General features: G+C 37.4%; 1 protein-coding gene across 3 annotated transcripts in view; it reads right to left on the reverse strand.

Annotated features, from left to right (window-relative positions):
- LOC132096838 (GREB1-like protein) overlaps positions 1 to 17,860 on the reverse strand; it is a 29,808-nt gene that overhangs the window by 3,268 nt on the left and 8,680 nt on the right. For 2 of the 3 annotated variants that reach the window (XM_059502479.1, XM_059502477.1), the window contains exons 7-27: positions 17,651 to 17,767; positions 16,111 to 16,251; positions 15,097 to 15,207; positions 14,515 to 14,655; positions 13,577 to 13,762; positions 13,085 to 13,387; positions 11,716 to 11,844; positions 10,890 to 11,024; positions 10,608 to 10,805; positions 9,387 to 9,567; positions 9,108 to 9,297; positions 7,815 to 7,951; positions 6,514 to 6,853; positions 6,317 to 6,432; positions 5,114 to 5,364; positions 4,074 to 4,600; positions 2,644 to 2,746; positions 2,408 to 2,563; positions 1,983 to 2,128; positions 1,654 to 1,815; positions 611 to 815 (exon numbers count right to left, since the gene is read on the reverse strand). In XM_059502479.1, the coding sequence (XP_059358462.1) occupies positions 611 to 815; positions 1,654 to 1,815; positions 1,983 to 2,128; positions 2,408 to 2,563; positions 2,644 to 2,746; positions 4,074 to 4,600; positions 5,114 to 5,364; positions 6,317 to 6,432; positions 6,514 to 6,853; positions 7,815 to 7,951; positions 9,108 to 9,297; positions 9,387 to 9,567; positions 10,608 to 10,805; positions 10,890 to 11,024; positions 11,716 to 11,844; positions 13,085 to 13,387; positions 13,577 to 13,762; positions 14,515 to 14,655; positions 15,097 to 15,207; positions 16,111 to 16,251; positions 17,651 to 17,767 (3,975 nt within the window). The remainder of the gene's footprint in view (positions 1 to 610; positions 816 to 1,653; positions 1,816 to 1,982; positions 2,129 to 2,407; positions 2,564 to 2,643; positions 2,747 to 4,073; positions 4,601 to 5,113; positions 5,365 to 6,316; positions 6,433 to 6,513; positions 6,854 to 7,814; positions 7,952 to 9,107; positions 9,298 to 9,386; positions 9,568 to 10,607; positions 10,806 to 10,889; positions 11,025 to 11,715; positions 11,845 to 13,084; positions 13,388 to 13,576; positions 13,763 to 14,514; positions 14,656 to 15,096; positions 15,208 to 16,110; positions 16,252 to 17,650; positions 17,768 to 17,860) is intronic. The other variant, XM_059502478.1, reaches the window with a different exon arrangement.

Raw genomic sequence — 17,860 nt, forward strand, 5'->3', positions numbered from 1 at the left:
CACTTCTTTTCTCACAGTCGAGTTACAAAGTCTGACTCTGATGAATAAAGTCACAATTCTGACATTTTCGTATAAATTTACAAGTTTATATCTCACAATTATGAACAATTGCAGGATATACTGAAATATACTGCTAGAAAAGAGTCAGAATTGTGAGTTAATATCACGCAGTTCTAACTTACTATAACTTGCAATTGCGAGTTTTTTGTATCATGCAATTATTCGTTTTTTTTGTCCTGCAATTGCAGTTCATATCTCACACTAACTAACTTTATCACTTGCAGTTGCAAGTTTCTATCACACAATTCTGAGGGAAGAAAAACTATTTTTTAATTTTGTTTTAATCAATTTGCGGAAACATTACTTATGCAATAAAAATACAAAAGCCACAAATTACTGTTATGCACTATGCAGTGGCTGATGACAAACGTGCATAATTAAAATAGTATACTATTTTATCTAAATCATCACAATTACAGTATTTCATTTACTTCTTAAAAGTACTATAATTTGGTAAAAGTAAATTTAGGCAACAAGAAACAGCAGTAGAGTAGTGCTGAGTTGTTTCAGTCACAATAATGAACACACAGTCTTCTTCATCATCACTCACCCACTCCGGAGTTGTTGAACATGGCGGGGAGCACCAGGAGGATGTGGTTGGGCCAGTATTTCCTGTAGAGAGGCATTTCATATTGCTTGACCACCAGAATGTGCAGGTGCTGGGCTCCCTCCGTGGCGTGGTAGATGTTGAGCAGGCCGTGCTCCTGACGGCCCGTGGTGGGGGTGAAGATGGGACTTTTCAGCATGCCAGACTCCTGAGTCAGCAAACAGAGCACCACGGTCACTTTGAGACATTTGATTATTCTGTATTTTGTACAGTTCAACTACTTTAAAATATTGAACTGTATGTCAAATATTTTAGATTTTATGTATATATTTTTGTTGTATTATATAGAATGCAAATATTTTTATATATATTTATATATATATATTTTTTTATACAAAATCCATTTGTATATTTTGTGTATTTGAACTATTTTTCATATTTAATTAAAAAAAGATTTTTGCACATTTTGTGTATTTTAACTCAAAAGATTTTTTTTTTTTTAATACTTAACTTTTTAAATATTCTGTATATTTTGTGCACTTTAAATACGTATTTTGTATCTCTTAACTTTTGTATTTTTGTCCATTGCTATGTATCAAAATACTATGTATTTTGTACATTTGTTTGTATATTTAATGTTTTACACATATTTTTTGCATATTTTGTGTATTATTTTTTACATTTAAAAAAAAAGTAACTTTTTTTGGTAAATTGTGTAAACTGTGCATTTGACACATATGCTGTACTTTTTTTATTTTATTTTATATATGTATTTAAAATATGCATTTTTTCAGTATTTTTATATATTTTATTTTATCTTATATATAATGCAATATATTCTAAATATTTTTGTATATTTTGTGTATGTTTAAGACAACTTGTGCAATAAGACCAGAAAACATAATGTAAAAAACAGCAACCAACAGGACTTTTGGCATTGCTCAGGTCTCCAGGTGCGCCTGACATCAGGATATTTCTTTATCTTTTTTACTTTTACAGACTTTTAAAGTTATTCAGTGCTTGTTATTAATAAGCGTGCCACTCACCTTGTCTGAGATCAGCGGGAGCCGCATGCTCTCTAAATGACTGCCCTGCTGGCTGAACACGAAATGAGGCTCTTTGGCTTTAGGAATAATAAAGTGCAGCTGGACTTCCTCTCCCAGCATGGATGAGCAGAACGTGAAGGCATGGAAGGTGCATTCGGACAGCTAGAATCACACACACACACACACACACACACACACACACACACACAGAACATCTTACAGCAGCCATATACCCATCTAGACATACTATTACATATGTTTGAGGTGTTTTGAAATAATGTCATTTAAAAATATGGCACTAAGTGTTAATGCATCACATATGTCGTCACCTGAGCGGCAGGAGCAGGCTCGCTGTAATGGTGGCACTGCTCACAGCGGTGAAATGCATTGTGGGCCGCAAACAGGCTGAGTCTGACAGACACTGTGTTTCTCTTCGGCAGCTCCCCTTCTGCCTCCAGCCTTTCTGTTTTAACCCCTGTGTTTCATACGAGGATGCAAAACAGCACATAAGCATACCTGCTATATGCATGGGCATGTAGGCACACCATAATAAAAGTAAGTAAAATGTGTTTATATAGCACATAGGAGTCACAAAAAGCTTTACAGTAAAAAATAAATGAGAACAAATTAAATACCAGCTGTACAAATACTACAAAATTCAAAAACAGCCAAACCATATTGTTAATTAAAAGTGTGTTTTAAAAAAAGGATTCTACAGAACCCAGTTCTCAATGTTAAGAGAGCAGTTTACTACCATTCAGTGTCTTTGGCATCCTGTCTGCATACACTGGACTCGTGTATATGAACTTGGGGTCACGGGGGTAGAGGTCAAAGGGCAGTTTGCGGATGTCCTCCACGTCAGGCCACTGCTGTCCACTGGCAGGGGCAGCCTTGGATTTGTCTTGCACATCTAGAGATTGAATTTGAGGGTCATTAAAACAGGTGAAGGGATGGAGCATCGGGTGGAGTAATGTGAAAGCACTCTCTCACCTTCCTCCAGCTCTTCTTCATCATACACGTCCACCTCCTGCAGGCGGATCAGCATACGGAACAGGATTCGCAGGAACTGCAGATACGCACCTGTTTTCCCAACCTTAAACAAAAAAGAAAGAAAATGAGACACTGGATGCTTGTTGGCGAACAAATAGCATGAGACACAGGTCATTGTAAATGGATGTGGCTCTGAAACAGACATTGGGTATCTTTGTATATTTTAACTATTTATTATTATTTCAATACTTAATGTTTAAAATACTTTTGAAAGCTAAAATCTTTTTTTTGTACTTTTAAATATTGAACTGTTTGTAAAATATTTTATATTGTATGTATATATTTTTATTGTATCGTATAGAATGCAAACGGTTTTTTATTTTTCATTACAGTTTTATATAAAATCAATTTGTATACTCTATGTATTTTAACTGTATATTTTTTTGTATTTAAAATATTTTTCATATTTAATTGTAAAAAATATTTTTGCACATTTTGTATATTTTATCATTTTTAACCAATTTTTTTTAATACGTCACTTTTTTATATATATTTTGTGCATTTTAACTATGTATTCTGTATCTTTTAACTATCATTTTTAAATTACCATATTTTCCGCACTATAAGGCACACCTTCAATGAATGGCCTATTTTAGAACTGTTTTCATATATAGGGCGCACCGGATTATAAGGCGCATAGAACAGAAGATACTGTAGTCAAACGTTTGAGTGGGTTTGCGTTATGCATCCACTAGTTGGAGCTGTGCTAAAGGGTATGTCAACATTTTGACAGAGCGCCTTTATCCATATATAAGGCGCTCCGGATTATAAGGCTCACTGTCATTTTTTGAGAAAATTAAAGGCTTTTAAGTGCGCCTTATAGTGCGGAAAATACGGTATATATTTTTTCGTTTTTATCCATTGCATGAACTACGTATTCTGTACATTTGTTTGTATATTTAAGTTTTTACAAATATTTTTTGTTTGTATTTTATCTGTGTATTCATTTTAACATTCCTAAAAAAGTAACTTTTTAAAATATTTTGAGCATTTTAATTGTATTCCGTATAGTAATTAAAAAAAAATATGTAATTTTTTTTTTTTTGTAAATTGTGTAAACTATGCATTTTACACATATTCTGTACTTTTTTGTTTTATTTTAGACGTTGTATTTAAAATATGCATTTTTTTCAGTATTTTTATATATTTAATCTTAGAAAAATATAAAAAAAATACGATTAATTCTAAATATTTTTGTATATTTTGTGTATTTTAAATGTGTATTTCATATTGTTTTTGTCTATTTAAAAAAAAAAAAAATTCCAGCTGTATTTTTGATGACTGTATAGTCGAAACACACACAGCACCAGCAGTGATGCTCACCTTAACAAACAAAAAAACTCTCTTTTAGTGATTGAGCTACTCCTCACCTGTGGTGGTCCGCTCAGCAGCAGTCTTCTGGGATGGGGCACAGCCGGCCCGTCATAATCTGCGTGGTGCTGCCTGGCTGTGGTCCACTGGCGGTAGTACAGGGACATCTCCACCCCTCCGAGAGCGTGAGGAACTGGTGGTCTGAGCGGGCTGCTCCAGGACACATCCGCGTGAGGCAGCAGAGACGCCGAGCTGGGCTGACCCAGCGCCTCAGGGGCCAGCAGGGCGTACGCCGCCCGGGACAGCACCGCCGTCCGGGGGAACACCTGTGCCCGGCTGCATTCACGCGGGGCCTGAGTGGACTGGCTCGGCAGCTGAGCTCCTGGAGAGGAGGAAGAGGAGGAGGAGGAGGCAGAGGAGAACGAGGACATGGCAGAAGAGCTGGGAGCCTGGGAGTCACACTCCTGTTTGAAGCCAACCGGAGACGAGCAAGAGTTCATTATATTCCGGCTGCTGGACGACTCGCTGTGCGAGGACGCTTTGTCCAGTACACCTGAAGAACTGACGCCATTTTCTGTGGTGGAGCCTGAAAGAGAACGAGGAAGAATGATATTAGAGCATGTGACCACTCCAGACCAGAATCAGGCGTCCAGAGTCCTTCACTGAGGGTGCTTCTTAAATTAGTGAGGGTGCTCTAACTATGTATATATATATATATATATATATATATATATATATATGTATATAATATATAGCTTAGTTCATCACAATCTCACAAAGATACGCTATTTTCATTAACGTTCTCTATGCTGCACAAAGAGTCTCTTATTTCCGTCACGTCTACATTTTGCTATAATGAGATGATTCATGGAGAACACAATTTGAGCAGTGAGCTGCTTCTGACTTAAACTCCTGTGATTCAAGAAATCAACAGATATGTCTGTGATTAGCTACTTTTCTCAATGCTGCAAAAACTGCACGTTGAAATAGAAACCGATTTCCAGAGCGCACTGGACAGATTGCCAGATGTGCAATAGAAAGCCATTAATACATCTTTAATTGAGAGTGCTTTTGATGGTGTTTGAGCCTGGTTCCTCACCAGACGTCCTGGTGGCAGCGCTGGCATTGCTGGGGGGTCTCTCCAGCTCCATCTGGAGCTCGTCGTGGTCTGCTGTTTCTCCCGAGATCCTCTCGTCATTTGTCGGTCTCTCTTCTCTACCCGCTGGAGTTTTCGTCTCGGGTATGACTCTGCGTGTCACGTACGAGCAGGCCAAACCCACTTCCTGTTCCAGTGCAGTACGCGTCAGGTAGCTGGAGTCGATCAGCCGCAAGTCACAGTACTTCAGCGACCTGCATAAACATCACACGCAAACACACTCTTCATGTGTCCCTTCAGAAACTCGAAAGACGAACATGAACTGTATTGAAATAATGCCACTGGACAGTTAAAACAATATATGAACATGGGGAAGATTTTAGAGCTGTAGCTGTAACAACTGTAGTAACCGCTAGGAGGTGCTCTTTTTAACAAAATAAAGAGGAAACCAAAAGACTGGAAGTCACTGAGCAGCATTTATTTATTTATCAAGGCCATCATATAGTGTCAGATAATTAACTTACCAAGCCTGAAGATTTCATCTTTAACTTCATGTTTTTTTTCTAGAAGAGGTTTGTCATTAAAGGCAATACATTATTATTATTATTAAATCTAAAAATAAATAATACTTTCACACTAACAGAATTTTGTATATATATTTGTAGTTAACAAATATTTGTTTTAATTTATTTTAAACACATTTAATGAATAAATAAAAATGAAATAATTTAAATTAAAATATAAATAACTATATGTATAAAAATTGTAAATATATATATAAATACACTCCACTGTTGAAATTGCCCACCAAGGCTGCATTTATTTGAACAAAAATAAAGTAAAAATAATAATATTGCGAAATATTATAACAACTTAAAGTAAATGTTTTCTATTTGAATACAAATTAAATATATATATATTTTGTAAACTGCTTACATTTCTCCTAAATTTAAAAAAAAAAATTCATTGTTTGCAGAAAATGACAATTGGTCAAAAACAAAAAAAGATGCAATGTTTCTATTCATTTTTAGACAAAACAATACCGATGTTTAAACTTTAGAAAAGTTTTCAAATCAATATTTGGTGAAATAAGCCTGATTTTCAATCACCACGAATGGAAACATTTGTTATTTTGACCATATGTCATTTTCTGAGAAAAAAGGCTCTCGATGATTATTATATAAAGAACAACATCACATGCAGTACCTTGGGAAGCTCTCTCCGAGAGGATCTTTTCCTGTGAGGATGACGATGCACGGGAGTCCTTCCAGATCTTCATAGGTGTGTGGGACCCATTCTTCATTCTTACAGCCCTTCCAAGCCTGAAACGCACAGATGGTTTATTCCAGCCTGCTTCTGGTGGTTTTAAGTAGCCCATATTCTCGAGGGCATCTGGTTCTTACCCGCAGACGTGCACAGAAGTGAAGCGGCAGGCTGATCTCAGCAGCAGGGCTCCCCAGCAGCACAGCGAAGCGGTACTGAAGACCCAGCTTATCCCGGGCCTCCTCCAAACGCTCCTGTGCCAGCCGTGCCAGCTGCAGAGAGGGCACACGCACCAGCAGCATGTGTCCGCACCCGTGTCTGCTGCGGCCCGGGACGCTCAGCAGATCCTCCACCATGGCCAGGGTCTGAGGGGTCACGTGATCCCGCAGCGACGGGGCCGCTGTGAGGGCCATCAGGGCCTCTGTGTACTGCTGTATCAACAGATAGCTGCGGATCACCATGCTGTGCAAATGTGGATGCCTGAAAAAAAACACAAAGAGAGATATAAATGGAAAGAGACGGCACATGCATATGGTTTGAAATGCACAAATGCTGCCAATTTAGACGTGGATATGAGTCTGAGACAGGGAGTTAACTAAAATTAAAAAAAATAAAAACATTCTTATTTTAATAGGTTCCATAAAGGTTTACTTTAGGGAACGCTATTCACTATTACCTAGCTGCTCATTAGCATGCATATGACTCACATACTGGCTGTTTATTAGGAGTTATAAAGCACATATTAATGCATGACCATATTCTAGATTCCTCAACTCGACCCAATACCTGAACATAACTACAACAACCACTTATTTACTTACTACACATACGCAGCTGATTAGGAGTTTATTCAGGGAAAGATATGCGTTCCAGAATCTAAAGCGTTTGTTGAAATAATTCTTGGTTTTATTTTGATTTATACGATGTACTAAAATAACTCAAAAACAACTATAGATATATTCAGAAATATGACAAAAATAGGAATGACAAAAATTAGAATAAAAACAAAAGACAAAAAACTAAAATAATACACCATTTATAGAAAAAAACAGTGGTCTGAGAATAACATAAAAGATGTAATTATGCATTTACAATGTAAAAGCAGTTCAAAAGGAAGGTTATTTGCTTTAAATCCTCATTTGGTTCTTGTGTTTTTGAAATGAGTTTATAAAGCAGTACATAAGACAGAACATACTTAGACGAACCATCAATACAAAACATGCAAAAACACATGTGAAGTGTGTGTGTGTGAGACAATTGTGCTGAGAATGTTTATAGAGAGAGAAAAAAATTACATAAAATTAAAGTGAGAGAGATAGAGAGAAATAATTAAATGGGTACATAAACTTCTAAAAGAACAACAAAAGAAAAAGAAAGGTGTTTCTGAGAAACTGATTTCAATAAAAAGTTGATTGTGAGTGAGCATGAACGTGGGCCTGACCTCTCCAGCAGGGTTTTGACCATCCGCTCGAAAGCGTCGTCACATCTGAGGATGGGACTGGCGACTCCCCACTGCAGCGAGCTGCTGTAGTCCTTCAGCCCGAAGTAGACCAGGTCCTTCAGAGAAGCCTCAGCCTGCTGTCACATGGAAACAGAAGAAAAGCCACACCCATCTTACCTCTCTGAGCAAAACACAGTGTTGTCCCTTTTTACCTCTTTTATTCTTGCATGCAAATGCTTTTAAACACATCACGGTCATTATACAATAATCCAGATACTTTTATGTCTGATGAATATGGATCTCTGTCACTAATATCATACCGCAAGTGTGTTAGAGATGTGATTGCTTTACAGATCGTGTGAATTCTGATTGTAAAGATTTTTTAATAGTTAGAAACTTCCTGGAAACTGAGCCACAGAGCACAGAATGTGCTGGAAAGACTATTCCCAGAGAAGAAAGCAAACATTAATGGCTACTCTCCACTGCCAAAACACCAAAAATGGTAAACCAAAAAACTTGAACTATCCAACATCAAACTTCAAGACTGAAACCACATATTTAAAAATGAGGCACGAAACAACAAAATACTGATTGAATATGATTCTGGAGATTGCTTTGCTCGAAATATGAGACCCACGATAAAACTACAAAAAAGAAACATGAGAAAAACTTCAAGAAAATCTTAAATTAAATTTCATATGGTTAAATGTTTCCTTCAGACAGTTTGCCGCTAAATTAGTGCATGAAATGTGTTTATGTACTAAAATGTTTTTGAAAGAAGTCTCACCAAGTCTACATTAATTACTTTAAAAAATATATATAAACATTTATAAATAAAAATAAATAAATATATTAATATCTGAAACATTATTACAATTTTGAAAAACTGGTTTATATTTTTTTAAATATTTTAAAATGTAATTTATTCCAGTGATACAAAGCTGCATTTTCTAATCTACTGATTTGCTGATAATTATCAATGTTGAAAACAGTTGTTCTGATTCATATTTTTGTGAAAACTGTTTTCAGGATTATTAACGAACAGAAAGTTCAAAAGAACGGCATTTATCCGAAACAGAAATATCGTTGACATTACAAATGTCTTATAATCAGATCAATTTAATGCATCCCTGCTGAATAAAAGCATGCATTTCTTAAAAAAAGAAACATACTATTGACCTCAACACTTTAAGCAGAAGTGTGCACACATACTGCTTGCCAATCATCTCATTTCAGTCTCATCTGTCCTCCATAAATTCCTTCCCAGTTGTTCTCGGGGTCAGTGACACTCACCAGGTCGTCAGTGCTGGGCCAGTGCACTTCATTCTGGGTGCTGATGCGTGACTGACGGCTCTGCAGGGTGAACGGGAAGCAGCTGACCTGCAGAACCAGCAAGTTTATTGCTTCCAGAACCTCCGGACAGTTCACCACGCGGTCGGCCAATCCCTGCAACTCCCCGTGACAAACCGACCCTGACAGAGCGCTGACGGAGAGAGAGAAGAAAGACAAGACGTCTTAACTCCGGCGTTTGTGACAGACGCTTTTACAAACCGCTCGTCGTTGTCTTCTCACCTGGTCAGGTCGACGTGTGAGTTGTCGTGAATGAGGACAAAGAGCGTATAAGGGTTCTGCTTGACTTTCCTCATGAAAGCCTCCATTTTTGTGTGGACCTCTGCGTCCAGACGCACCACATACTTGTCAGACTTCTGCAGCGCTAATGAGGCGTCCTCTATACCTAGATCAATCAGGACGCCTAGCAAAGACATGAGGACAAAACATCAAATATATGTGACCGTGGACCACAAAACCTGTTATAAGGGTCAGTCTCTTGAAATTGGGATGTATACATCAATTGAAAGCAGAAGAAATAAGCTTAGCATTGATGTGTGGTTTTTTATGAGGACAATATTTGTTCGAGATACAACTTTTTGAAAATCTGGAATCTGAGGGTGCAAAAAAAAAAAAACCCGAAATACTGAGAAAATCTCCTTTGAGGTTGTTACAATTAAGTTCTTTGCAATGCGTATTACTAATCAATAATTAGGTTTTAATATATTTTCGGAAGGAAATTTACAAAATATCATCATGGAACATGATCTTTACATAATATCCTAAAGATTTTTGACATAAATTTTTTTGGCTATTGCTAAAAATATACCCCAGCGACTCAAGACAGTCATACATCATAAGTGTTGCTAACAATATGTTAACATTTTCATTGATGCGTTATTCGAGAACGGTTTGGTCAATCAAAAACCTAAATCAAAATCAAAAATAATACAAAGCTATTAGCATTTTTAAATAATTCGTTAAAAATTTTGACCAGAAGGTGGTGCTGTTTTCAAATAATTAAAAATTGTGAAAAATCTTGGCCATTAGAAATGTAAAGTTCGGTGTGCATTTGACTCGGCATGAGCCAAGGTTAAATTATTATTATTTATTTAACGGTTCAAAAGTCAGTAGCATAATCATGAGCGTAAATCTGAGCTGTTGGTGTTGCTACAGGGTTTGCATTAGAGACTCCAAACTTGCTGTGGTGAGTGTTGAGACTGTCCTCTATCTGTGTGCCAAATCTCCTAATGTTCCCGCAGAATGGGCTGCCATAGACTCAAAACAGAATAAAGTAGTAGCTCATACAGGTTTGGAACAACATGAGGGTAATTAAATGATAAATTTCCATTAGTGAGCTATCCGTTTAACTGTCATAAGTTTCTTAAAACAGTGGGCTTGACAGTGAAAACCAGTTGAATATCCCTTCAAATCGGCAGAATCGTCTCTTCTACTGTGACGTACCTGATTGTTGTATTCGCTGGACAGTTTGGTGAACCAGGACGTGTGACGGCGGCACCAGAATCAGGAAGTCCACTTTACAGAAGCGTCCCAGATCTAAGCTCTGGCTCCCTGAGTCGGCGATGGCACACACCTGAGACAACAGGCTGCGTGCAACGCTCAGCTGCGGAGGGTGTATCTGAAAGCCACAACTCAGCAGATCTGCAACACATCCAAAGTCAGTCAGCACTTTCAAGAGCCAAATATGAAGTTTTATCATGGTGTCTGGAGACAGCATTGGCTAACCTGGCCCTGATTCTGGTAGCATGGCTGCAGCCTCTTGGGAGTGAATGTACTCGGTCAGATGTCCCTGAAACGGCTGAACCACGCGCTCTTTGCGCTTACGCTGATACCGAACCAGCTGTCTGTCCATGTTGTCGCCTGTAACGCCACAATCAATTTAATAAAGGAGACACATGCACACGCTACAATTCAAAAATCTTCAAAAAGTAACAGTAAACACATCGTTACAAAATGTTTATTTCAAATTCATTCTGTTCAACTGATCTTTCTATTCATCAGTGCATCACTGTTTCCACAGACATATTAAACTGTTTTCAACACGGATAATTATAATTGTTTCTTGAGCCCTACATCAGCATATTACAATGAATGGAGTAATGGCTGCAGAACATTTGGTTTTGGCATAAGAGTAATAAATTATATTTTCAAATATATGAACATCGTAAAAATTAGTTTGGATTGTAATAGCGTTTCATAATGTTACCTTTTTACTGTGTATTTGATCAAAAATGCAGCAATGGCACAGTAGAGACAGTCATTTAATTGCACAAAAATAACAACAACAGAATAACTTACTAAATCTGATTGTGGCATAGAATCATAAATTGTCCAAAAGATAATTTATAATCTCAGCTATGTTCAGCTTTTAAACTACATCCTAAAATCACCAAAGAGGGCACAATGACCACACTAATTGCAATGTATCATTTACATGCTTAGCCACAAATCTGCTGCTAACATCTATGTTCCTTAATCAATTTCTAAATAAAGGACAATGATAAGATGATGGAAACCGAAGGATCCACTGAATTGTTACACTGAGACTCACCTAATGAGGTGCTCTGGAAGTGTGAGGCGAGCACACTCACTTTCCCTGTGATGAGCTCATAGCTGATCTCCTTCAGAAACTCATTGGTAGTGAGCATGCTCTCCGCCAAGGCTCGAGACTGATATTTACCTGAGAAAAACAATATAAGACAATGTTCAAAAAACATTCAGCTTTATTGTTTCTTAATAGGCCAACAGAGTGTGACTTTAGACTCCTTGAATGGCATTCATAGCATGAAAATGGACTCAAATTAAACCCTGGCAGCAGCTATTTGCATCAAGTGTAAATAGCAATAGATGCTATTTACATTAAATGAAAACAGCATATTTTCTTACCGATTGATGCAATTTACTCTAGTGCAAATAACTATATATTCTATTCACATTGTTAAAATAACACAATTGTTTACTTATTGCAAATAGTGGAAATTATCTGCACCTCAGTATTGTATTACATTATACAACAGTATGCAATAATAACATATTAAGTGTAAATTATCATTTGAAATTTGAAATTTTTAAATGGATACCACCTTACTGGGACAATAAAGCCCTCCCTACACCTACCCTAACCCTACCCGATACTTTATTTATACATTTTCCCTAATCTTTATTGAAAATAAATAGCATTTTGTGATGTGAGAATTGAAAAGGGAGAAAAGAAAGTTTGGCAAAAGGCGGATTCGAACTCGGGTTGTTGCATCATAATTACTACGGCACACACAGAGATTTTTGGCAGAATTACATAGTTCTGCACAGGCCCATCCCACGGTTGTTGATTGACATTGTTGTTTTAGCATAGACCCGCCCTGAATACGCCGACATCAGTCCGCCATTGTTTGACGCCGGAGCAGGGGTAGATAAGAATGGCTCCTAAGCGATTGAGGTGTTCTGTTGTTGGATGTAACAATGAACATAGCAGTCGTCATTTACTCCCGAAATCTTAGCCATTGAAGCGAATTAAGTTGTAAATGTGTTTATGTTCGCGTGAATCATACCTGATCCAGCTTCACCTCCAGAAAAAGTGTTTATAAGATTTTTTATGAATCTTTGCAAATTGACCTTTCCTAATAATGTGCTAGTTAGCAAGTTTTACGATGAATGCCTAAAGTTTACAGTCTCATGAGAAAGGCATGGAAGAGAGGGGGCGGGGTCAGCAGAGCTCATTAGCATTTAAAGGGACATGCACTAAAATGGGTCGCTGTGAACAGAGCTGTTTTTGACAGGGTAAACATGGTGTTTATTTACACTACCTCTGACAAATTTTAACCAAAGTATTTTATAAACGTTTCACCCTAAATAAACATATCAACTTGTGGAAAATGGGCATCTGATGACCCCTTTAAGTCTTTAAGAGCAGCAGAACATACCCAACACTAGCACGCAGAACTCATTCGCTCCACTTTTGGAGGTGCAGATGATGAGCACGTAGTTGGGCAGACACTGCTGCTGCTGCGGCGGTGTTTCACTGAGCGAGCGCAGCGACTCAGAGATGCCCTCGCCCAGAGAGCTGTGGCTGACCAGCACCTGAACACAGCCCCCTGACACACTGGCCTCCATTCGAGCTAACCAGGGCAGCTGTGCGGGCGACACGGGAGGGCCATTTGGACCGCACAGCATGGCCTTCAGTATGATCTGCTCGAACTCTTCCCGTAACGGGATCTGCTCCGTACCTGCATTGAACACAGGAAAAGGAAGAGTCACATCACTATAAAGAGAGCACTCGTTGCTCTTGCGTAATACTTGAGCTAGATGCAATTGAAATAAGACATTTAAGAAGCTGTGCACTCTTTTCCATGTTGCTGATGCATTAAAACTCATTTGACATGCATTAATATGTCTTGTGTGTCAGTGTTGATTACCCAGCCGAGCGAGGTACTGCAGTGTGAGTAGTATCATGGTCTCTGTGGTGAGTAACTGGCTTGCTGACATGCCCAGACTGATGAGGGTCTTCTCATTGAGCTCTCGGCCCTTATAGCAGCTCACCAGCAGGGGGCTCACCACCAGATCACCCACATTGCCAAAGAAGTACGGCAAAGTGCCCTGACCTGGAGAGAAACATTCAAACAAACAAGTTCACACACACATTCAAAAACTTCAAGATGAAGTAACTCGAGATCTGGTTATATTGTGTACTGTGATGAACCTATTTCTGATGAAAAATAGTATTTCAGATTATGCTATCTTCGTTAACAATGTTTTTCAATGTTTGTCTTTCTATCTACATATGTGACCCAGGAGCACAAAAGCATTCACAAGTTGTATATTTGTATATACGGTACATGGGTGTATTTGAAAACAATAGCCAAAAATACAGTGTATGGGGCAAAATTATTCATTTTTCTATGCTAAAAATCATTAGGATGTTAAGTAAAGATCATGTTCCATGAAGATATTTTGTGAATTTCCTACCTAAATATATTCCACCTTATTTTTTGATTAGTAAAATGCATTGCTAAGAATTTCATTTGGGCAGCTTTATTATTGTCCTAACAAATTACTGGTTTTGTGGTCTGTCTGTCTGTCTGTCTGTTATTTAATCTATTTAATATGAAGATAACGTACTTTAAAATCAGTTTTGTTAAAAATAATTATCTTAATATATTGTTAAAATAAAAAAAAGATATATATAGAAATAATATATTTCTTTAATAGCTGTTTTAATTGTTTTAAACTTAATTCTATTTTTTTTTTATTAACAAAAATGTTCCCCACTGACTTCCACAGTATGAGAAAAATACTATGAAAGTCAATATAACTACATGAGCTTTTAATACACAAGCCTGTTATGAAGACTGACCAATGAGAAGGACTGGTCGGACCCCAGAGGAGTTCAGAAGGTTGTCAGGGATGATGACAGTTTCTCCTGCTGTGATTGGTTGGGGTTGTATGACCCCTGACACTGATGGAGGCTGCTGGTTGGTCAGGGACAATAAAGAACCTGGAACGAAGGAGGAAAACATTACATGTATGTACTTTTTGTATTGGAACACACAGAATGTGCTGTCAAGCCATTGTGGAAAGCTGATAATACATTGGATGGATCGCTTCAGTCCCATGCTTTGTTAACATGACACTCCAATCAATGTTGAGGACAAGATAACTGAGCTGCAGGATCACAGAGGAAGGATCTCCAAAGCAAAACCCTCCAATCTGCTGCTTTAGCATGACCCTTCACCCCTGTTTCTATCAAAACAATGAATAAATCATCCTCGTGGATGGAAAATGTCACGTACTTGTACATGTACTTGTTAAAAACCAAAAACAAGGTAATCAAATCCATGGCTGTTTTCCACTCAGGGCCAAGCATAAACAGCCTGGATGAACTGACCGACAGCAGCATTTACAAACATCAGGAGGAGGAGGATGAAGTCAGACCCACCTGGGCTGCATGCCAGCGGGCGGATGGCTGGCACAGGGACGGGGACGAGAGACGTGGGGTGCCAGCTGCGGTGACGCTTTTTAGGTGGACCGGATGACATAGCAGAGGATGCTGCAAGAAAGAGAGCAGGATGGAACGTGCTTGTTATCATCAAGATGCACAGTGTATTTCACGATGCCTTCTCAAAACATCTGATGAGTGTGACCACTAATGATATGCATGATCAGGCAGTAGAGTTGCACGATTCTGGATAATCTGAGAATCACAATTTTTTTTGTCTCATAAGAAAACACGATTGTAAAATCAGACATGAGGGAAAAACTAGGTCAAGGAGAACACGGAGCACGTGGGGGAGGAAAACAAACACAGAACAGTCCATGGGCGTTTTTTGAAGAGATGTATACATCATCTGAAAGCTGAATAAATAAGCTTTCCATTGGTGTGTGGTTTGTTAGGATAGGGCATTATTTGGCTGAGGTACAAATATTTAAATCTCTGGAATCTGAGGGAGCAAAAAAATCCAAATACTGAGAAAATCATCTTTATAGTTGTCCAATTTGATTCTTAGCAATGCATATTACTAATAAAAATTAAGTTTTGATTTATTTACGGTAGGGAATTGACAATTTACTTACATAATATTCTAATGATTTTTTGAATATTTGGCTATTGCTACAAATGTGCTACTTATGACTGTGGTCCAGGGTCACATATTATGAAAAAGTGGTTTGAATGAATGATTCAGTGACTCACTCATAAATATTTCAATTGTTTCATTATAGGAAGAATCAGTGTTTTCGAACAAATCTCTTGAATGAATGACTCAATGACAAATAGGCCTGCATTTTTTAACAGTCACCTGTCGCCACCTAGTGGTGAGACAATGCAATTAATTGAAGCACCAGTTACTTTCAAAAGGGGAATTTCTCTATTTCGATCGCAACCACAGACATCAATGTTTCTATCCGAACTATAAACTTTGATTGCATTGTGATTGGCTGGTTTAATGCTTACCTGGACTGTCTCCTGGTTCTATGGCCCTATAGCCATGAGTAGGGGTGGCCAGTGGGTTTGTATGAGGCGGGCTCAGTAGACTGGACCGTCCGTCTATACTCAGACCATTAGTTATACTGTTTACTCGCAGGGCAGTGGGAACTGAACAACAAAAAATAGGTTTGGAAGTCAGTAAAACAGTGTGGAAAACCATTTACACACAATGGGGTCTCAAAGTCTTCAAAGCTGCATTAATTGAATCACAAAAATACAGTAATACTGTGAAATAATTTTTTTCTATTTGTTTTCTAAACTGTTTTCTATTTGAATATATTTTAAAATGCAATTTATTCTTGTCATGCAAAGCTGAATTTTCTGAATGATCCTCTAGGAATCACTGAAATATGCAGATTTAAAAAAATATATATGTATATGCATCATTCGTAAACCACTTTGTCAGGCTAAAATGTATTTAGGGATTACCCAAGTGCCCAGAAGGGTGTCATGTTTGACACATTAATGGCTAAATTCCACTTTTCTGGTGACAAACACCCCAACCTACATATAAATTCAATAGGGAGGAAAGCATTCTCGCTCGTTTCTGAAGGAGAATGTGTCGTGCGTAGCTCAGTTCATTGATTTCCTTTAACTGATGGCATATTGATAATGAACTGCTGGCCACTTTTACATCTAATATTCCTGACACACATAAACAGAGCACATATATGTTAAATGTCAATTGCAGGGAACTTGAAGCTTGGGCTGACATTAAAGGCCTTAATAGAGAATTTCTGGTCTTATATTGATGATTTGGAGCGAGTTAATGTGTGTGTGTTTGTAAAAGGGGTTGTGTAAGCAGCCAATACAAATGACCTTCAGAGAAGGGATTCATTCTATCCTTCTGTGGAGAAAAACAAACAACATTTGAAACACAAAGTTGACCATAACTGGTTGTTGACCATTTATTATTAAAAAAATACAATACAAATGCAAATACATTTTAATTTGAATATTCGATCTTATTGTTGTGTTTAATGTGTTTTTGTTTAATGAAACAATGATAGTTAAATTTGGAAATTATATTTAAATATAATTTGCCTTTTATATTCTATTTAAACAATTTAATAACTTTTATGGAAGAAACATTATCAATGTATTAATTTAAAAATGCTAAAACATCCAAACTGTCAATTTAAAGTCATGTGATACACTTTAAACTTTAACATTTGAACCTATTTAATGTTAAAACAAAATAGTAAAATATTTAACAAAAACATGTTTTTATATTATCTATTTTATAATAACTGGTTGCCTGCTTAATGTTATGAAAGTACAGTGTGGTTTGTTTAACTTGAGAAATAGTATATACTGAATATTATGTATAGAATATAGTGATATTTTCTTTAGCAAGCAAACTGAAATTGTTCAAAATCAATTGAACAACTGCTTGCACTGAATGTTTAAATGCAAAAGCAAGTTGTACCTTAATATAAAATTATATATGGCTTTTTAGCTTGGTATCATGAGAAATCTTTGCTACTTGAGATTCAATATCCTGTACCGATCGGTAAAGTCTTGGTCCCGTGGGTCGGTGTGTTCAACGGTTTGAGGAAGCCCAGCTCCGGGGGTCCAAAAATCCCTGAGGATGAGCCAGATTGCATGCGGGCAGGAGGCGAGTCTGTGGATCAGACAATAACTTCTTATCAATGCATCAATACTTTTTTCCTCTTATAGATGTGGCATTTAACAACAAAATGTGTGACTTTTGTTC

The sequence above is a fragment of the Carassius carassius genome, chromosome 20, assembly GCF_963082965.1.
Source record: "Carassius carassius chromosome 20, fCarCar2.1, whole genome shotgun sequence".
Lineage (NCBI taxonomy): Eukaryota > Metazoa > Chordata > Actinopteri > Cypriniformes > Cyprinidae > Carassius > Carassius carassius.